Source organism: Abramis brama, assembly GCF_963993115.1.
Source record: "Abramis brama genome assembly, chromosome: 10".
Lineage (NCBI taxonomy): Eukaryota > Metazoa > Chordata > Actinopteri > Cypriniformes > Leuciscidae > Abramis > Abramis brama.
Window position 1 is genome coordinate 33,821,642 of NC_139972.1, and position 23,512 is coordinate 33,845,153.

The 23,512-nt window shown below is 41.1% G+C and overlaps 1 protein-coding gene across 1 annotated transcript; it reads right to left on the reverse strand.

The window, feature by feature from the left end:
- Positions 1-22,154: 22,154 nt before the first annotated feature.
- On the reverse strand, positions 22,155-23,072 carry LOC311091245 (olfactory receptor 51I2-like; the record flags this gene model as incomplete). Its single annotated transcript, XM_084127065.1, has 1 exon — positions 22,155-23,072. The coding sequence occupies one exon, from the start codon at positions 23,070-23,072 to the stop codon at positions 22,155-22,157; it is 918 nt and encodes a 305-aa protein (XP_083983191.1).
- Between the last annotated feature and the right edge of the window lie 440 nt (positions 23,073-23,512).

The window sequence follows — 23,512 nt, forward strand, 5'->3', positions numbered from 1 at the left end:
ATTTACAATTACATTTTATCCAAAGTGACTTAAAAATTAAGAGAACAATAGAAGCAACAAGTGCAGTGACAAGTCCCAGTTAGTGCACAGTACACAAGTTTAAAACAAAGATTTAGTATTATTGGGTCAAGTGTTTATGAAAAGATGTATCTTTAGCGGTTTCCTGAAAATGTGTCTAGTTGGGCAGGTCATCCCACCAGCAGGTAACAGTCCAGGTAAAGGTCAGTGAAAGTGATTTTGTGTCTCTTTGGGATGATGGCACCACAAGGCGCCGTTCACTTGCAGAACACAAGCTTCTGGAGACACATAGATCTGAAGCAGTGAGTTTAGGTCTTGCTGCAGCATCTGGATCAGTTTCAGAGATTTGACTGATGCTGGAAGAGCTGCCAAGAGAGCATTACAATAGTCCAGTCTGGATAGAACAAGAGCTAAGACAAGGAGTTGTGTGGCTCCGATAGGAAGGGCCGGATCTTTCTGGTGTTGTATAAGGCAAATCAGCAGGATCGCATGGTTTGGCTGAAAGTGAAACCATAAGCAGTTCTGTCTTGGCAAGGTTGAGTTGAAGGTCATTCATCCAGCAAGAATTTTCCATCAGGTAGGCTGAGATGCGAGCAGCAACCGTCAGATCCTCTGGCTGGAATGAAAGGTAGAGATATGTGTCATTAAGTGATAGGAAACCCCATGTTTCTAAATGACAGAGCCTAGTTACAATACACACACACAAAAAAAAATAGATGGGTGGGTGGAATCTAACACAATCGTGGTCTTACTGTAGCAAAACCAAACCTTGTGCAGCTCCAGTGGCCTCACAAGGATCAAATGAATATTCGCATGGGAAAATATAGTATAAAACAAATTTTCTGCCACTTTTAGTGCAATCATATGGAATCAGAAGACTCTGCCATTACAATATTTTAAATTACTTCTTCCCATACCTTGTTTGCCATGATCATTCTGCTTGACCTGAAATCACACACAAAAAAATAAATAAATATATATATATATATATATATATATATATATTTATATATATATATATATATATTTACAACTCAGTATTACATTTACACATGTCAGAATATGTTCCACTGGGACAATGCATAACCTCAACTGACTTTATAAGCCTAATATATATATGCATTCTATAGCTACGTGTTGGCAAGCATGCAGCCAGAATATGCAATTTATCATGTGGTGTTCATATTCTAGCCTCATGTGCTTTCCTGTATCATCAACAAGTACAGTATTTACTGAATTCGTTTTCTTAACGGTCTTGATAGCCACGTTAACCCTTATGAAAATTAACTATGGTTAAAAACCAAAAAAAAAAAACCTTGGTAACGTTAGGCCTATTTGTAGTATAACTGTGGTTATTAAAAATGGTAATAAAAATCCGCCAAAAACGTGGTTACTATTTTTTAAGAGAAGAGTTTTCAGCTTCCACACAGTGTTTAAAAATGTCCCGCATTTAAGAGATTGATTTACTGACAGATACTATCGCGTATTAACAAAGATTGTATACACAATTAAACGGACTTTATGTATAAAGTCTACGAAAGCTTGTTTTAGGTCTTTTGAGGTGTGGGTTCAACTGATCTTTCTTAAAACAGATGGAAAATGTAAAGACGCATGCTATATTTTCAGTGTTTTTTTTTGCCTCCAGCTCTCACCAGTTAACTGAACACCCTTTAAAATGCTAACGTTAGCTTGAAAAATGTAACGTAAACTTAACACAAATGTAATTTAAAATATCGTTCACATGCAGACACCTCAGCCGGTGATCGGTTGGCATGATGTCCGCTGTGACGAACCAGGCTCAATGAAAAGGGTGTTATTTCCGAAGAATCCAAACGGACTGACTGACAACAGGGCTCCTGCTCACAGCTGCTCTCGACGAATACGATTGCTTTCGACCCCTGTTAATCTCACAATCCACTTCACGAGAGTAGACTGAATTCAAATCTCCCGCTTCGCTTGCCTTCGATACAGATCCAAAGTCAACTGATCAGCTAACTGTTGTGGGCGGGACTAAACAGCGGAAACGTAATGGGGGCGAATTTGAATCTGCGTCATCGTGTGCGCGCGCACGCACACACACACACACACACACACACACACACACAAAGCCCTGAGTGTGCAGCAACGGAGATTTGGAAAAATATTAATAAAATATACATGAAATTATGGGAGAATAAGACAATGAAATAATGATCAAAATGAGCATCTATTTGCAAGACAAGATTAAAAGACTATAGCCTATGCAATAAAAAAAAATTCAATACAGGTCTACTGTAGCCTATACTGTATGTACAAATACTATTATTTAACCTTAAAAAAACTCACTTTAACCCCCACATGCTTAATAATCTGTAAGGACAACATATTGAATAGATGCAGATTTCTGCAGTTATACCTTCTTTTCTTTGTTTTCTAATTTCACAGAAAAAAATCTGTAAAATATTATTTTGTAAAAATACAGACAAGTTCCTTTTAAAAAACGTAAAATTGATGTAAAACCAAAATACAAGCAATTACCTGTAAATTTAATAGTGGACCTTTAAATTACAGCAAATATCTGCAAAATAACAGGCATTGTATAATGACAAAACAGTAAAATTCTGTAAAAAATACAGACCATTACCTGTAAAATTACACTTTTTTTACAGTGTAGGCAACATAAATAAAACCCCAAAATGTAGAAATTTACATTATTTATTTACTTAAGAACAATCAAATAGTACAAGAATAAAAATAAGACAAAAAACTGAACAGAAAAAAAAATATATTTATATATATTTGTGATCTTCTCAGCTCCGTGAGCTTCGAATTGATATGCCTATCTGAGCTAGGCATCATGTATGACAGTTGCCAAAGTGAGATATGAGCTACAAAATGACCATCCTGCCATGAGCTATATAGGAGACATATCTTGTATGTACATATAGGGCTTATATGTGGATATAAAGCAGCTATACAGGAGACCTATATGGCCTGTATATGCACATATATGCACCTCAATTTTGCCGCTATGTGGCATATATACGCATATATGCAGCATATATATTATCATATATGTGCATATATGCTGTATATATGCAGCATATATGTGCATATAAACTGCATATAGGTTTCATATATGCGCATATATCCTCATATAGGTTCTTTCCATGTGGGTTACCATGCCAATCACTCAGAGAGTTGTCATGATTTATATGCATGTTATATTGGCACAATGTACATAATTTCCTGCTTCTGTTGTGATCTTCACATTACTAATGTAATATTAATACAAGTTCCTTGTATTGATAGTAAAATAGTCATTTATGTTTATCTGTACTGTGATAAATACATGAAAAATGAAAACTTAAGTATTTATTTTTTTCTAATTAGTTCATTTATTCTTTGTGTCTATTTATCCTCATCATATGCAATTCTAGCAAAAAACAAGCATGAGCATGAGAGCAAGCACGAGAGATGCACATGAAAGAGATGTGGATCATAAGGAAGAGTTAAACAGCACTGACAAAACTGTTGTCAGCGTTGGTTACAGCAGGCATGATGACAGCAGGCAGGAGTTTCTTCCAGGAGGTCCCCACTTCACAACATGAGTCCCATTGTCTCACTGTGATTAAGATGACAGAAGGATGTGATAGGACTCTCAAAGACAACTAAAGGACTATGGTAATCAGGACTGCCAGAGGAGACAATATAAACGACTCATTTAATAAATTTGATCACAGGCTAATCTAATCAGTTGCATTGTTCACCTCAGCCCTCCATTCCTCAGACCAAGGTGTGAATGACCATGGGCCAGGACCACCAAACCGGTTCTGGCTAGAGCACAGTAAGAACAAAGATAGGCCCAAAGAGAAATACAATCTCTATACAAAAATTGGTTTAAAACCACAACAATGGACAGGGAACTGTAAGGAACATGTCCTATACATCTCCTTATTCATCCAGGGAATTGTGCACACATAGTGTTGGAAACTTTTCCTCCGTCAAAGCAGAGACCAGGAGACGTTGGGATATCTTTCAAGCAGAAGTTACTCTTTATTGAGGACTTTGCTGTCTGTCGCTGTAGTCATCCAAGTCTGACCTAATGTCAGTGTACATTGTAGTTTATACCTTTCAAGGGGGAGGGGTTTACATAGAGGTGACATGTAAATTAATTACAGTCAGCCAATTTCCTGATCTCATCAGCATACCAGTGTCATTCAAATGCATAGATGCTAATCAGTCAGCATGACAGTATCACCCATACCTTCACATTATCATAGCTTAACTTGGGACAATAACACTGTTCAGGAGGTGCATAAAGACAGATAGTTTATGTCAGACACCTGGGTTGCTTGACTTAATCTTCTTTGAATCTCATCTATGCCTCAAAATGTAAAACACAGTGTACAGAACTTTATCGGTTTATATACTATTGTATTGGAACCTAAATTAAACATTTAATAAATTTGTAATACAACAATAGTGAAAACTCTATCTGGAATAACAGCCAATGTAATCTCACCCACTGACACAGAAATGGACATCTGGGTGATACCTCAACCAATTTACATCAAGTTTGGATTCTACGAGTTCAGAACACTGCCATAATGGCTTTGAGAAAGGTTTGGAAAAGAAATAAAGCATTTCCAAGGTTCTAAAGACACTGTTTTATTTAACTATGTATTTTGGGACAATGCAACAAGCTCCATAGGATGGAAAGGTGGAACGTGATGAGTGGACACTTGCTACAACCCAATCACACCACTACAATTAGTAATCCCCTCCAAAATGAATTAAAGGCTTTCACAAGCGAACACACCCTCGTTCGGAGTTTCTGAGTTTCTGTGACCAGGAGTTGGTCACATCAGATATATCACCTCAACCTCCTTAAAAAATTTTAGTGAGACGGAGTCAGTGATGTTAGTGACGGCAGTGAGTGGGGAGGAAGATCTAGGGACAGAAGTGAGCACAAAAATCCAATCTGCACGCTCTGGCCCCAGGAGGAGATCACCTCTCGACCTCGGAGCTCACTGATGTAACCAGGTTGCAAGCAGAATTTGCAGATGTGTTCTCGCCCCTGCCTGGTTGAACAAATCTCATTCATCACCATATTGAGACTAAGCCGGGCGTGGTGGTCTGCAGCCGGCCATATCGTTTACCTGAACACAAAAAAGGTGGTTCAGACTGTATTAGAGGCGATGCTAGACATGCCTAAAATGGACGGCTCAGTGCGATTCTGTGTGGATTACCGCAAGGTGAATGCTGTGTCAAAATTTGACGCATATCCATTGCCACGGGTTGACGAATTGCTTGATCAGCTTGGTGCAGTTCGATTTTATTTGACACTGGATTTAACTAAATGGTATTGCAGATCCCCTTATCATCTATTTTCAACTCCTCAAGGAGGAGCCGCGTATGACTTTAGAGGATTGTTATGCTTTGTGTGCTCGTATCAGGGAGGAGAGTGCTGCGCTCCCGGTTAATTCCGGGGAGAGAACAGCACCCAGTGGCTCGCGTACAAAGAGAAGGAGGAAGAAGACTTCCCGTCTCCCTAATGTCCCGGAGGCCGTCCCCGTGCAGCCCGCTGTCGTCCCGGAGGTCGTCTCAGTGCAGCCCGCTGTGGTTCCGGAGGTAGTCCCCATGCAGCCCGCTGTGGCTCCGGAGGTAGTCCCCGTACAGCCCGCTGTCGTCCCGGAGGCCGTCCCCAAGCAGCTTGCCCTGCCAGCACCTCTCCAGCGCCTCGCCCTGCCGGCGCCACCCCAGCGTCTCGCCCTGCCAGCACCTCTCCAGCGCCTCGCCCTGCCGGCGCCACCCCAGCGTCTCGCCCTGCCGGCGCCGCTCCGATGTCTCGCCCTGCCGGCACCGCTCCAGCGGCTTGCCTTGCCGGCACCGCCCCAGCGCCTCGCTCTGCCAGCGCCATCCCAGAGCTTCACCCTACCGGTTCCACCGATGCAATCTACCGATCCAGAGACTGTTCAGGTCCCGTCTGCCGATCCAGAGACCGTTCAGGTCCCGTCTGCCGATCCAGAGACCGTTCAGGTCACGTCTGCTGATCCAGAGACCGTTCAGGTCACGTCTGCCGATCCAGAGACCGTTCAGGTCACGTCTGCCGATCCAGAGACTGTTCACGTCACGTCTGCCGAGCCTGTGTCTCCGGACAAGATGGCCGGCGACGAGCCTGTGTCTCCAGACAAGATGGCCGCTGCCGAGCCGGTGTCTCCAGACAAGATGGTCGCCGCCGAGCCTGTGTCTCCGGACAAGATGGCCGCCGCCGAGCCGGTGTCTCCAGACAAGATGGCCGCCGCCGAGCCTGTGTCTCCGGCCAAGATGGCCGCCGCCGAGCCTGTGTCTTTGGACAAGATGGCCGCCGCTGAGCCTGTGTCTCCGGACAAGATGGCCGCCGAGCCTGTGTCTTTGGACAAGATGGCCGCCGCCGAGCCTGTGTCTCCGGACAAGATGGCCGCCGAGCCGGTGCTTGTTCCTGTTTCTGAGCCGGTGCCTGTTCCTGTTTCTGAGCCGGTGTCTGTTCCTGTCCCTGAGCTGGTGTCTGTTCCTGTCCCTGAGCCGGTGTCTGTTCCTGTCCCTGAGCCGGTGTCTGTTCCTGTTCCTGCCCGAGGGGTCGTCTCCGCCCTGGCTGCCCGAGGGGTCGTCTCCGCCCTGGCCGCCCGAGGGGTCGTCTCCGCCCTGGCCGCCCGAGGGGTCGTCTCCGCCATGGCCGCCCAATGGACTGTCTGCTTCGCCCTGGCCACCCGAAGGGTGGTCTTTGCCCTGGCCACCCGATGGACTGTCTGCTTCGCCTTGGCCGCCTGATGGGTCGTCTCCGCCGTGGCCCCCCAAAGGATCGTCTCCGCCATGGCCGCCCAATGGACTGTCTGCTTCGCCCTGGCCACCCGATGGACTGTCTGCTTCGCCTTGGCCGCCTGATGGGTCGTCTCCGCCGTGGCCGCCCGAAGGATCATCTTCGCCGTGGCCGCCCGAAGGATCATCTCCACCGTGGCCACCCAAGGGGTCTTCTCCGCCGTGGCCGCCTGAAGGATCATCTCCGCCATGGCCGCTCGAAGGGTCATCTCCGCCCTGGCCGGCCGATGAACTGTCCGCTCCACCCTGGCCGCCTGAGGGAGAGTCTCCGCCCTGGCCGCCAGATGGACTGTCTGCTCTGCCCTGGTCGCCTGTAGGGTCGTCTCCACCCTGGCCGCCCGATGGACTATCTGCTCCACCCTGGCTGCCTGATAAGCTGTCTGCTCTGCCCTGGCTGCCTGAGGGAAAGTCTCCGCCCTGGCCACCCGATGGGTCTACTTCGCCCTGGCCGCCGGCTAAGCCAGCATTCCTTCTTTACAAACCAACCCTCAACAAACTACTTGTCTGGCCTTAAAATTTATAATACAGAAATTTTATCGCTTGCGCGTAGCAACGTGAACCGGAATTATCCCAACAACGTTTTATCTGTACAGAGGTAAAGGAAAGGGAAGGAGGCCTTCACAGGGGACACAGTTGACACTTCAGGACTGCATTGTCGTTGTGTCCAGGCGCAGGTCCTTCATCAGATCTGGATACGGCCTGGATCCGGCGGACTGCGGTAAACCTTGGGATAAACAAAGAGACTAGCGCCATTCTTCTTATGATGTAACAAGATTTATGGGAAGTGTTCCCGGTTCCGGCTGACCTAATCTATGCAGCCTAACATTGAATTATAGAAGTCTATAATTTGTTATGTGTATGCTAGGTCAAAGAGATGTGTTTTTAGATTTGAACTGACAGAGTGTGTCTGCTTCCCGGACAATGTTAGGAAGACTGTTCCAAAGTTTTGGTGCTAAATAGGAAAAGGATCTACCGCCAGCAGTCGATTTTGATATTCTAAGTATTATCAACTGGCCGGGAATTTTGAGATTGCAATAGACGTGAAAGACTATAATGCATTAAGAGCTCGCTCAAGTACTGTGGAGCTAAACCATTTAGTGCTTTGCAAGTAATCAGCAATATTTTAAAATGGAAAAGTTGTCCATACAAAAATATTAGCTAATAATTTCCTTATGCCAGTTGCCTTTGACAATATCCATGTACAAGAATACCGACAATATAAAAGCTTCTCATGGATTTTGTTTACTGGATTACATATGATATCTACATACCCAACAATCATTTCTGCAGAAAAATTACTTATTGTAGGTCAACAAAGTTTATTACATACAGCTATGTGCACATTGATATATTTTACTTACTGGTTATTTTACTACTAATAATAAACTGAAAAAAAAGGTTAATGTGTTGAAACTGACTGATTAATAAGGATTTGGAATAGTTCATGAAATGTAACATGTTCAATGCCAGAGTGTGTAAACAAGAAACATGTTCAGTTCTTATTTGACAAAGTCTGGTTTGTCTGGTAATAATAAAAAATCTTGATAAACAAGATTGTTGTTGTTGTTTTTCTGGCAATCACAACAAAATTGATTATAAAACCAAGAAAGGTGGTGGGTTACGGCCAATCTTGGACCTACGACTCTTGAATTGGGCCCTTTATAAGCTTCCGTTCAAGTGGCTAACGCAGAGACACATTTTCGAATGCTCCGTCCCCGAGACTGGTCTGCAGCGTTCGACCTGAAGGCTATGCCTGTGTTTTTGCGTTTGAGAGTTCGAAGTCAGTACAAAGTCCTACCCTTCGAGTGCTCCACAGCCAGTTGGGTCTTCAGGTCAACTGGGAAAAGAGTAAACTCGCCCACAGGCTGAGGATCTCTTTTTCCGGAATGGAGATGGACTCGGTCCAACACGTCTCTCAAGAGGAACGTGTCCAGTCGGTGCTATACAGAAGTGAGAAAGGGTCCCACTGAAACTTTTCAGAGGCTCCCGGGCATATGGCAGACACAGCCACAATAGAACGGCTTCCTCCATATGAAGACTGCTTCAGCACTTCACGGCCGAGTCCCGAGGATGCCGTGGCAGAGCGGCACGCTCCGTGTGACCTGAGGGAGATCACCTGCCGAAAAACCCTCAGCCCATTATCAGACCTTTTGTTTCTCCGGGCCAGCCGCCCTTACAACAAGTACGTACAACGGGCATGCAGTAACTAGCAGTACACCTTGCTTTGAGACGCCACAAAATGCTGCAACCGTTGCGCTACGCTTTCCTCGCATGTCGCAATTCGCCCACCACCTCCTCCTATGGAGTCAGAAGCTTCTGAGGTCGCTTCATTCCACTTAATTTTCTGGCCTGCTTAATCATGCTGCCGATGAGGCCTCACGACAGCGTGTGGCCAAGGGAGAGTGAAGACTCCATCTCCAGGCAGTCCAGTTGTTCTGGGACCACTTCGGGGCTGCACAGTTACATCTGTTTGCCTATCCGGACTTGTCCCATTGCCAGTTTACTCCCTGACCAAGCGGAGAACCCTCGGCACGGAGACACAGGCACTCAGCTGGCCCCGGGGGCCGCCGCAAAGATGCGTTTCCCCAGTGAGCCTTCTTGCACAGCACTGTGCTAAGTCAGGGAGGAGAAGGAGCAGGTCTTTCTAGTTGCCCCTTAATGGTCCAATCGGACCTAGTTCCCTTGAACTTATGCTCCTCTCGACAGCCCTCCCTGACCCATTCCTCTGAGACATTTTCAGGGACAGGGCACCGTTGGCACCTGCGTCCAGACGATCTACCACAAACAGGTCGTAGATACCATCACTTCTGCGAGAGCACCCTCTACAAGGCTTGCTTACGCCCTGAAGTGGAACATATTCATTGAATGGTGTTCTTCTCTTCCAGGAAGACCCCCCGAAGGTGTTTTATCACTCCGTGCTTTCTTTCCTGCAAGATGGGTTGGAGCAAGGGCTGTCTCTCTCCACCCTCAAAGTGTATGTTGCTCTATTTGCGCACATCACAATGCAGTGGATGGAAATCCGTGGGAAAGCACGACTTGATCGTCAGGTTCCTGAGGGGAGCGAGGAGACTGAATCCGCCTCACGCCCCCTCTATACCCTCTTGGGACTTATCTCTGGTGCTACCGCACTGCAGAGACCTCCCTTTGAGCCCTGCAGGCAGCTAAGTTAAAAGTCCTGTCTTTAAAAACAGTTCTCCTTCTTGGTTGGCCTCTATCAAGAGGGTAGGGGACTTGCACGCATTTTCGGTCGACGAATCGTGCCTGGAATTCGAGCCGGCTAACTCTCACATTATCCTGAGACCCTGGCCTGAATATGTGCCTACCTCTCCCCTTAAAAGGGACCAGGTGGTGAACCTGCAAGCGCTGCCCCAGAGGAGACAGACCCAGCCCTGGCTTTTCTCTGTCCCGTCCGCTCCTGCGGTTAACATGGACAGAATGCAAAGCCTCAGGACCTCAGTCCAGCTCTTTGTCTGTTATGGAGACCAGCAGAAGGGAAAGGCTGTCTCCAAGCAGAGGTTGGCCCACTGACGAAAACAAAAAGATAGTTGATGCCATTGTCTTGGCATATCAATCCCAAGACGCACCATGGCCCCTGGGTTGGGAACCCACTCCTCTAAAATGAGAGTGTAGCTTCTCACTGGGCGTTGGCACAGGGTGCCTCACTGACAGACGTTTGTAGAGCTGCGGGTTGGGTGACACCAAACACGTTCACTAGAAAAATAGCCTATGTGTCGAGCCGGTTACTGCATTCTGTTCCTTCTCAAGAGCATGACGAACATCTCATGGACAACTATCATCTCCCGGAGATGGCCTTGTGTGAGTACATTAACGCATTGTACATTGCATTTTGGCTTTTGCATGTTGCCCAGTCTTCAGAGCTGATTAGGAGAATCATACTTACTACTGCATATGTCTTTAATTATAGTAACTTTGATGTGAAGGTGGTTGTTTTGATAGACTTTTCGTCTGAAATGGCCAAAGGCTGCAAAGGTTTGTTTTATCCGGTTGTGGATTTTGTGATTGACATCGCTGTCCTCTGATAGGATGCTGCCTAGTTTTTTTATGGTTAAAGCTGGTGTAGTTATAAATGTTAACTGACAGGCAGAGTCTGCTGTAGGTCTTCACTGCAGCAGCAAGGATGGTTTGCTTGTCTTCTGGGGAGAGAGAAGACCAGCAAACCACAATGGTGGTTGCCTGGTGCCTTCGGATATTAAAAAGATTTCTGTCTAGCCTGAAACCAAGATTGATCCAACTACTACTTTCAAGCTTACCATGAAGAAGCTCCATGACACATAGGAGGAAGATGTGTATTAACACACACTCTTGTCATGCACTAAATGTATTATACTACTTTTAAAAACTAATGCTTTTCAATCAGTCAAAACTGTATTATATTACGTATATTGTATATTTTTGGCAGACTAAAGACATACTTAAAATGATTGTGAATGTAATCATCAACATTGTTTCAACACCTGATTCTTTTTAAAATTAAATTAAATAAATAAATGAAAAGTAAACAATCAGCAGCTGACCAATGATGCAATATAAACCTGGTGTTTTCTTTTTTCAATACACAGGTATGATATCTCTTGTGATAAGTGGTCAGAGTCTAAGGCCTCGTTTTACACTGTCAGTGCAATGTGACCCAATTCCGATTTTTTGCTCATATGTGACATAGATCGGATGTGTTCTATGACAGTGTAAACAGGAAAAAAAATGCATGCATTCGGATATTTTGAAATCGGTTTCAGGCCTCGTTCATATGTGGAAATAAATCAGATATAAATCAGATATGTGCCAATGCGACTGTCATGTAAACAGGCAGATCGGATTTTCTGAGGCATTAGGCTATGTATCTGCAGATTAATGACGAGAGAAACCCTGACGCGCATCTGCAAAGGGACGAAATGGCCCGGCAAAAAGTTGTGTCGCCGTAGGAGAGGAATGTGGACACACGTTGACACAACATGTCAAAGGTTGGCTTGCTCATCCTAAAATTTCGGACCCACTGCTCCTCGTTAAAGCCTGCCACAATCTCATGAAAGTGCGGATTTTATTTTTCGTGCCATTTATGGCAAAAAATTTTTTTTGCGTGCATATGATACGCAGTTTTCGTGTGCATATGAAATGAACTTTAGGCGTGTAATACGCATGCACTCCACACCCCTAATCCTACCCAAGGGGTTTATAGTGCGTATTATGCACGCAAAAACTATTTTTGGCGTATAACTGGCATGAGAAATAAAATTAGTGGTATAGATTTCATGAGATCGTGTTGTATGTTCCCACCAGTCCAGGGATCTCTCTCGCACACAATAACTGAAGCATGCGCAGGCTGCAATGATGGTCCTTTTCGTCCTCCTCTGCCTCAAAATCATGGTGATGTTCGCAAAGCTAGTATCAAGCATATTTCGCATTCGTCCATCTGTGCAAGAACCCCCTTTAAGCATCCGCAACATTTCAGATAGTATGTCAAGTGTAAACACATGAATCGGATATGGTTCACAACTGAAAGAACGTGTAAATGTACGGTCAAAAAAATCGGATATAGGCAACAAATCAGAATTGGGTATCAAGACCTGCAGTGTAAACGAGGCCTAATTAACACAAAAATAAGATGGTGATGTCAACTGTACCTCATGGTTCAGTCTAATCTTAAGCCTCCCCTTGAGTGCTACTTAGTGTGTTTAGCGCCAATTGTTAAGTTTGACCCTTGTTATAGCAACAAAAACATATAGGACCCTTGAGATGGGTCTAGCTAAACAAAGTCCAGTAATGAGTGATGAATTAGAGCTTTCTAAGAGTTCTCTAACTACTGTCATAAGGGGGCAAAGTTACATAAAGTTTATCACCATGACTCTTAAATATCAGTCAGCCCTTATAATAATTATAATAAATAGGAAAATAAAGCAAAAGCAAAACATAAGTTTATTGGCCTTAGACACTGTGATAGGCTCCAATTCCCATACTCTACATAGGACGAACAGTTTGGAAAAATAATGGAAAATAACCATATGCACATTTAAACAGCCTGATCGTATTCTGAACTTTGATCTTTTAAAAGTCACCTTTTTCTACAACCTTGATAGTTGATAACACCAATGACAATAAATCAAGGGACAATCTATTTTTTATTGTTATTTACATGTTTTATACACTTGCTAGACCTTGCAAATTCTTAAAGTAAGAAAACAAAATGAGTACAAAAGCAAATGCATAAATAACTACAAATGACATAGAAGTGATATACAAAGCATTTTTCGGGAACTTGAAATTGACTTGATTATTTAACTGTTTTGTACAATATGTGCAAAACAATATAGAGTTGTGCAAAACAACAAACCATTTCGTATTATTTAATAAACACTGTAAAATAATGTCTTTTTGATACTTTCTTGAATATTGAAAATCTTCATCACTGAAAATTCTAGGGACACATTTTTCATATTTTAGATGTCATATCTACACCATAAAAAAAAACATAAAATATTTGAAAAATGGAATATGTTTATATGTCATTTGCAAAAAGTATGTTTCCAGTACGCAACCTTTTAGTTGCCATCAACAATGAAAGGTCTCAAATGGCAACATCCACCAGAGTGGGTCATGCTAACCATCCAAACTCTAACCCCTTGGTAACATGCTTTTTTCATCTTATACATAATCAAGTCAATCTCTCTCACCATTATGTTCAGTTTAATTCAGTTCAAGGACTTTTAGTTTGTATTTCTTCAGTTCATGCCTTCCTTTTTTTTTTGATTTCCCGCCACTCTTAGTTACCATTGTCACATCATTATTAGTTCATTTGCTGTTTATGAGGGGATTTGCAAAAGTATAAAGCTCGTGCTGATTCTGAACATACATTTTGAGTGAATTCTCCGCATGGTGACTCTAAAACGTGTGAAACAACACAATGTAAGTTGTTTCGTTTCGTTTTTGAATAATAAAATATTGTGTCCTCCAGTGCCCGGACTCGACTGTACTCGGTCAATTTTCTAAAATGTCAGAGTCCGTGTCAAGTCCGAGTACAAAATCACCCACGTGCGTGACAAGTCTGAGTTCATTCAAAATCGGACTCGAGGCTGTTATCAGACAATATGTGAGAAATTTCTGTTGAGCATTGTTCAACGAATATATATGGTTAGAATGTCTGGTTCCAAATTTACATTAAGGACATCTGAAAGCATTTTAAAAACCTCGCACCAGAATCCCTGTATTTTATGGCAGAAAATAAAACTATGGGCTAAATCAGCATCCTCTGATTTGTACTTATCACAAAGAGGCGAGACATTGGGGAAAATCCTATGCAATTTCTTTTTTGAGAAATGTAATTATGTAAGACCTTAAATTGAACAAGGCATAATCTTGTATTGACCGATTGTTTATCAATATCCTGTAAACCATTCTGCCAAATCTCCTCAGAGATTCCAATTCCCATCTCTCGCTCCCATTCCTCTCTGGGAGAAGTAGCTGCTTGTAACTTTCCAGAAATTAAGATATGGCTTCCAGAACCTAAGAGAGTGCAATAACGGCAATGCACAAAAGCATCTCCTGAAGGATGGAGGAGTTGTTTATGGATCACATCCTGTAAATATATTTAATTTTTTGTGGCTCCGAAGTGTTTAGCTACAAGGCTCTCGCTTTTGTTCACAGCACATTTCATATTCCGGAAGGTGGGGCTTCATCGAAACAGGAACTAAACAGTTGTTTGAGACAGACTGGGAAGAGAAGTGCTGCAATAATGTAAAATATCTGAAAAATAATGAGTTTTTTTTAACAGTCAAGCATGACCTAGTACAACCCCCAAAAAAGCAAGACTTAAACTTAACATAAAAGGGCATAATAATGTAGGAGCCCTTTAATCGCTTAATTATCTCATTAACTTTAACACTGCTTCAGTGTTCATTTAACACTCATATATTAACACTTCAACACTCTTGAGTGTGGAGCCAAATAAACTCCCAGGAGAGTTTATTTAACACTGAAGTTTTTGCTGTGAGTTCTAATTTAGCCTGACAGGCTCTGAATCAGGGGTGTCTAATCCTGCTCCTGGAGGGCCAGTGTCCTGCAGAGTGTAGTTCCAGCTGCTCCAACCCACTTGCCTGGAAGCTTCAAGTGATCCTAAAGTCCTTGATTAACTGGTTCAGGTGTGTTTAATTAGGATTTGAGCTAAACTCTGCAGGATAATGGCCCTCGAGGAGCAGGATTGGATACCCTTGATCTAAATTCAAACACGCATAAAATGTTATCTTAGAATTATATTCAGCATCAATAGTCATGTCAGCAGCACCCTCTGCCCCTCTTAGCATGATCATTACTTGCCGAAACCACATTCTTGTAATATATCCAACTTCCTTTATGCCTTAATTGAGTGGTGATTGACCATTATTGAAGATACCTGATGTTAACAAGCAAAATCACCAAAGGAGAAAATCACAAATTTAAGTCATCATTATGGTGATGATTGTTTGTTTTGGTTAGGCTCATGACCCTCAAATTATTAGCATTAGATTTAGTTTGACTACTGTAACTGACTTATACACAAATACATAACGAATCAGTGTATGAATCTCAGCAATGGTGACAAACAGCATATTCAGATAAACAGACCAACTCTGAATATTAGAAAACAAGCGACTAAAAAGTCACATAAAAACAGCAGAAATAAAAGAAAATATTAAGAATAAAGGAAATTACTACAACAATTCAGATCATAATTTATTCACACCGCAATGCATGATAGGAACCATGAATGAGTTTTGATTTGTGGCACCCAGAATGCACTGCAACATTCTTTATAATTGTCACCATTGTTGAGATTCACAGGCTGATTCTTGATGTCTGTGTGTCTAAAAAAAAAAAAAGAAAAAGTTTTTGTATCAGAAAACCTTTTAATTACATTGAGAATGTTAAAAAGATATGTTGTATAAGGACAGTGCCTCAGGTCAAATTATGATTATGTAAAAACACAACTAACACCATCAGATCACCTTTTCTCTTTGTTCATCTGGCTGTTAAAACTTAGTTACAGCAGCCCAACAAAATCTAAAACTTAAGGGACAAAAGCCAAACTAAAGCAAACACTGATCACCATAATGGTGACTTAAATTTTCAGGTATCATAACATCAGGTATCTTCAGTAACGGTCAATCATCACTCAATTAATCACTTAATTATCTCATTAACTTTAACACTGCTTCAGTGTTCATTTAACATTCATATTTTAAGACCTTAACACTCTTGAGTGTGGAGCCAAATAAACTCCCAGGAGAGTTTATTTATTTAACACTGGAGTTGTTTCATCATGATCAAATGACACTAAACTTTGTCTCACACATTTACATTTATGCATTTGGCAGACGCTTTTATCCAAAAAGACAAATTGCATTCAAGGTTTACACTGAATAAGTGCTTGCTTCCCCTGGGAATCAAACCCATGACCTTGGTGTTGTTAGCGCCATGCTGTACTGTTTAAGCCAGTGCTTCTCAAAACCAATTCCACTGTTCAGGGAAAAGCTAGGAGTCCTTTCATTTCAGTGTTTACTTACTTCCTCACAGATCCCATATAAATGGTTGTGAAGGCTGTAAAAAGGTGCATGCATATTTTATAAAGAAAAAACTGATTTTTTTGGTAAGAATGTTTTTTTTTATTTTTTTTTACTAAAACTATATTTTGTTTAGTACTTCTATTTTTTATTTTTTTGATAGAATATTGGATTAAGTTGTGGCTTCTCAGGCAAAATGTGATGCATTTTGAACCTGCTAATTTCAAACCAGTATGCATACTGTTTGCTAAACACTGCCTGACAGGAGTGGGGTGGTTTGTTAAACACATCTTTTAAAAGTGTTACAACCATCCCCTTACATACAACTAAGAACAGTTTATTTGTAATAATTTTACAGAATGCCTAGACAGTGAAAAAGACAGATTTTCAAGAGGAACTGACGAGGTTTCAAAGAAGGGGCAGGTCTGTCATATCAGCAATGTTGAAAGCCAGTGATGAGGATTCTGAGATCTCAAATAATGAAAAATGTTATGTTATCTGCATGGAGCCATTTGGCAACTCAAAGCCAAAGGAAGTGCGGGTAAAATGTGCCCTATGCAGTCTCTGGGCCCACCAAGCCTGCACTCCAGAGTTAAAAACACAGATTTTTCACCATAGTTACTCTGATTGAGAATATTCACATTTATTCATATATATTTCACAGGTAATACTTTACACAGGTACACTGCAGTCAAATGTTCACTAAGCATAAAGCATAAATACCACTAAGAAAGTTTGTTCTGGTAGACTAATTTACTCAAACTCCTGAGTTAAACAGTTGGTTGATTTGAGTTGTGGTCAATCACATAAAAAGAGGCATTGTTTTGTATTGTTCTTTTGTATTGTTTTAATAAACCTGTTTTTTAAGCATATTGCATGGTGTGGCCACTTACCGCAGTATGGGCTGTGATATTCTTGCATTATTCTTGCAGGTTTGAATTGGTGGCTTTTGTAGTAAACAAATCTGGGTACTTTGTATAAAAGTTTGAGCACTCCAGCTCAAAAATTCAGTAAGTTTCAGATGCTGAGTTACAGATGCATATATATATATATATATATATATATATATATGAACAATATGAGTACCCACATAGCAAGCAGTCTTGGCCCGAATGTGTCCTCAGTCTGGCACTGCTGGCCTCCTGTCGGCAATGACATGTCTCCTGTCAGCCAGATCTGGGCCATGTGTGGCAATGATGGCACAGCATGATCACGGCAAAACACATGAGGGCCGAATGTTGGTGGGAGGAGTGTGGCCCAGACCAGTCCATTGAGTATCTGGTCCAAATCAGGCTTGTGACCATGGGCCATATAAATGCACTTTCCCACATAGGAAATTTTATCTGGCCCAGCTCTGTTCCACAAAACCTCTTTTCGCTCGGCCCACATACCACAAAGAATGATGGATCTGGATTTAAGACTAGGACCACAAATGGGCTATAACTGGCCCGAGTCTCAGCCAATTTATGACCCATAACTTGCCCTGCACTGGGCCTGAATAGATTTTAGTATTGGTACAGATTCTCCTGAAGATTTGGATTACAGCACTAGAATTTAATGCTTTTATGATAACTTTATTGTGTTTGTGGTGTACTTTACACCACATGATAATGGTAAAATTATCACAGAAATGTCAGTTCTTTTCATTCTGTTATAACTTGTCAATTCAAATATTAATTTTAAACAATACTTCACTTTCAAATTTTGAACTGATTATAATCTCTGTGATAATTTCACCATTATCATTTTATTATATGTACCAATACTAAAACCTATTCAGGCCAAATGCAGGGCCAGTTACAGGTCATTAATTGGCTGGGACTCAGGCCAGTAATAGACTATTTGTGGTCCTAGTCTTTAATCCAGATCCGGGCCACTACAGGGGCCGTCATTATTTGTGGTATGTGGGCCGAGGGAAATGGGGTGTTGTGTGGACCGGAACTGGGCCAGAAAAATTTTGCTATGTGGGATTTAAAAGTGAACTGCTGAATATGAATATTAAAGACCTGTAGGGGGCAGTCTAATGCAGTTCAACTTTGCTTAAAAAGCAGCAAAGAAGAACCTGTCGTTTGTGCATGTGGAGTACACCTGTGAAGCATTTGATTGTACTTCTTATTGCTGAGCTTCTCTGTAAAATGTGTAATGCACAGACAAACGTTGAGGTTATAATGTTCAGGGAAAAGTGTTAAAAATATTTTTTTACCTCTCTAAGTTCGTCGGCATTAGGACAAACTTTTCCCGGGTTGTAAAAAACAGCGACAACAACTCTTCCTCTTCTCTGAAGTAGCCCAACATGGCCTCACTCCCTTTGTTGCATGTTCCCGGGGGCAGGGTGTATGTAAATTTTAGGGTTTATGATGTCACCAACCTGGGAAGACCAAATATTTCCAAATGTTCCTGTAAAGCAAGGTTTATAATTGTTAATTCATTGTTTTGCATCATAGTTGCATGTTCTTGTTACTGTGTAATTTAATTATGGATGTTGTTTAATATGCATTAGGTGGTTGGAAGTACATATGTTAGAAAATAAAACTTACCTGTAGAATGGTACATTCCAGGGTGTGGCCTAGACTATAAATGGCTGCCAGAAAGCATGGTGCAGGAGGGTCAGGTTGGTTGTGTGAAGTGGAAGCAAATCCATAGAAACTTGTTCCAGAAAGTTTGTTAACCAAACGATACAACTGCTGTTGTGGCTACCTTCCCACAAAAACTTGTAAATATTTATGTTATTTTTGTAGTTTTTCTTTTTCTTTGTTTTTTTTTGTTTTTGCCGTTGGATTTGCACTGTCTTCACAATAAATTCACCTTAATTGGGATTTCCTGTCGCATTGGTCTTATTATGCCTCTGATCGCGAGGGCGATCGCTAACAGTCACACATTGTTCTGCCTGCACCTTCGGCTCCATCTGGCTCATTCTTTCCCCCCCGGCTCCGCCTTCTTCCTCAGTCCCACCGGCTATATGTACTAGCGGATGCAGATATTGGCCCTCCACTACTCAATAGACCAGGCTGGCCACTGCTCCATGGTCCAGGTCCATAACTCCATGATCCAGGCCCAACACTGCTCCATAGGCCAGGTTCACCACAACTCCACGACCCAGGCCAGCATTTGATCCACAATCCAGGCCTGCTTCTGCTCCAATCCAGGCCTGCCTCTGCTCCACAGCCCAAATCCGCCATTGCTCCATGGCCCAGGATCGCCACTGATCCACAGTCCAGGCACGCCACAATTCAGCTCCAGTTCCCCTTTATAGGCCTGGCCCTCCATCCCTCCTCCTGGAATGCCTCCATTTTTCCATCCTCTAGGACTTTTTGTTGTTTTGGATTTCGGGGTGGATGTTCACTTACAATAAGTCAGGTGTCAGGTGTTGCCTTTTTTTAAGGGGTGTTCATGTTTTTTTGTTTTTTTTTTCGTTTTTTTTTTTAATGTATTTTATTTTGAAGTTTAGTCATGGTCCTGTTTCCTAGTTTGTCATGTGATTCCCTTGCCCTCATGGGATCCTGTCAAGTGCCTCCTTGTTTCATGTGTTATGTTCTCATTGTTTGGTCTAGTCATGTGTCCTGTGTTCTCATTTGTTCATGTTTGATGTGCACAGGTGTTCCTTGCTAGTGATTAGTCATTGTGTATAAATAGCCCTCATGTTACCATTGTCTTTTGTCTAGCATTGTTCGTGTAACCCATTGTTTGTGAGTTTGTTTGTTCAAGTTTAGTTCACCCTTCAAGTCAAGACGTCATGTCATGTTTAGCTCTGCCAAGTCTTTTGTTTATTTTGTATTTTGTCTATGTTTGTGTTAATAAACTACACATGGGTTCTTAAAGGTCACACCTAGTGGACTTCTGTGACATCTGTATATTAGGCTTGTTTGAGATGAGCAAAATCTGCGCAGAACCGATCACCGGTGATCAGCGCAAGATGCATGCCGGTTAGAAATGTGTCCGAGTGCGGTCCGCCTTGCTCTGATGTCATGCTGACGTATGTCAAAAATATCTCGCGAGTGCAAGGCGGAGGTGTTGGATTCTGCAGTCGAGCGCAACTGCATGCATGCTCTCCACCGACTGCGCTGATCAAAAGCATGATGGGAAACGACTTGCTGATGACATAGCTTAATGCTCATTGGTTTAAACAACTGTGATGTATTGTTCTCTTTTAAAATGTTTGATTTTAAAACTCTAATATCATGTTTTATGTGTATATGTTATGTGTGAATATTCCCAAACTATCTGACAGTGCGATCTCTTTGGGTTATGCAATTTAATTTTTATAAAAAAAATAAAAAAAAAATAAAAAAACATACAGTATGTCTGTATTAAAGAAAAAAATATTGATATTTGGAATGGAATTAAATAAGTGCTTAGGGTGTCTTGTTCATTTTATTTATTTTCATATAAAAGCAACAGAACTTGAATTACATCCAGTTTATTAGCAACACTGTGCACGAGCGTGAATCCCGCGATATCCATCTTTGATCTCGCAGGTGTCAGATCCACTGCGAGAAGAGAGAACTGTCCGGCTTGCCTGCACTTTTTTCACTCCTCTTCTCACTGCAGCCGCCTACTCTCGCATACATTTCAGGCGAGGCAAGGCACATCTCAAACAAGCCTAATGTCTTGTCTCGTTAATATGTTGGTTGTTTTTGCCTGCAGTTCTTCTTTGTGTTCCTGTCGGGCGCTTAATAAAAGAATATTGATTTATATGTCCTCGTACATTACTTGTTCAATAACCACCTGTGACAATATACTGTTTGAACTTTATGTTTGCCTATTGTTCTCTTCTTTATTTGTTTGTGGTTTTATAGTCAAGTCACCTTTATTTATTTAGCACTTTTTACAATAGAGATCGTTTCAAGCAGCTAAACAGTGAGAACAGGAAAATAATACAAAAAAAGTATTACTAGAAGTAAATAAAGTTATGAATTTAGTTAATTTATCTATACAGCAGCTCTGGAGAAAACAGTGATGCCATCGTCCAGCTCAGTTCAGTTCTCATACAATGGTGTCAATGCAGGCAGATCAATAATATTGTTAAATATTTGGTGTCTCCAACTAAGCAAGCCAGAGGTGACAGACAGAATAAAGATAATCAATAACCAGCAAAATCTAAGACTGCTTTCCGGAGTTTCTCTGGCTTAGTCTTTGCAAGCTGGTTAGAACAGAATAGTGTTTTTATTCTATAGTATGGAAACACTTTTTTTTGTTTTATTGACAATGGATATAACATTGTAACACGATTTATACTTGATATAAAGTATGTAGACAGCTATTGAACCTCTCAAAACTGATTTCTAAATCCTTAATAATAAAAAAGCCAGGTTCAGTCTAATAATACTTCACATGCAGAACAAAATATTTAAATTATACACCAGTTAAAAAAATAGACAAATATATATATTTTTAAATAGATAATACAATTATAAAAAACTACTGACACTAATAGCATTTTAAAAAGTTTTTATAGTATCTTATATTCTAAATATGAAGTTATTAATCTGAGATAATACAATAAGGATTGACACCCTTATTCTTTCAGTTAAGAAAATTACGCTCTGATTGTGTTTCTAACACCCTTATACAATTTTTCACAAACATTTATTAACTGAGGAGGTCATTTAAAGGAAATCTTTATAGAATTCAGAGAGGTGAGAATTATCACATTTAGTGCATTAAAAACTAAAAGGTGAGTGGCTGCTTGATTGAACAATTATCATTAAATTTTTTAAACTTGGTTTGGTACAACAGAAACAAAGCAGCCTATTTTGAGGCTTTTATTACACGTCTAATTTTTTTGCGGATATCAGGAAAGTTTAGTCCATAAACAATAGGGTTTACAAAGGGTGGTATAACAATAAATTCAAGTGAAAGGACAACACTCAGCACTATAGGAAGTTCTCCATTCACAAATCGACTCAAAGTGAGCTCACAAAAAATAGCAACTGAGAAATTTAAAAGGATCACCATGTGTGGAATACAAGTTTTATATGCTTTGCTCCTGAACTCTCGTGTGCTTCTTTGACAAATTATAATAATTCTGACATAGGTATACAAAATAAAACCCAAAGGGATCAAAATTGTTGTGATCGTTACAATCAGGCCATAAATATTATTAATAGTAATGTTCACACATGAGAGTTTGACAATTTCATAGTTGTGGCAGTACACCTTTAGCAATTTGTTACCACAGATTGTCAACTTTGCAGTCAAAAGAACACCAATACCAATAAAAGTAATTGGATAAAACCATGCTATAACTATTAGAAAAGTTAGAAACCGTGTGGTAATTATGTTGTTGTAATGCAGAGGTTTACTGATTGCAACAAACCTATCAAATGCCATTAGCATCAATATTGTAAGTTCAAAAGATGCATATGAGTAAATGACAAAACTCTGTATGAGACATGCTTCAAAGGAGATTATATGTGCATCATAAAGCAGGTCTGTCAATAACCTTGGGAAAAAGCCAGCTGTACCATATACAGAGTTGATGGACAAGCATGACATCAGAATGAACATGGGCTTGTGCAATGTCTTTTCCAGAAATATTACAAGAATAATAAGAACATTAAAGAATATGACGGCACAGTAAAAAATAAACCCCAAAGTGAAGAAAGCATATCTTATGCACCCAAGATTTTCAAACAACATGAAGTAAAAATATGTTCCATTTTCCATTTTCCAGGAAAACTTTCATTGACCTGAGGAAGAGAACAAACAAAGTTCATATGCTTTTACACCATAAACAAACAAACAAACAAACAAACATTCAGCTTAGAATGTTTAGCCAAAGTGTCTTATACCATGTAATGTGACCTTAACTGTAAATAATGTTATAAAAATAATATAACTTAATACAATAGTTTTTCAATTAAATGAATGCACAGTAATAATTCAACACAGTCTAAGAATAACAGTTTTTTTTTCTTACATTACAAACGTTATTAGAAATACCTTCAGATACTCTGAAATGACCACCACTGCATCTTCATTAAAATTGCAGGTAATGAACTCTATTTGTGTTCTGATTTAGTTGGACTGTGGAGTCACCAGTGCATGCTAGTGTTTTTATAGTATCTAACACATCTCAGGAGGCCTGTTGTGGCCTCTCAAGTCCT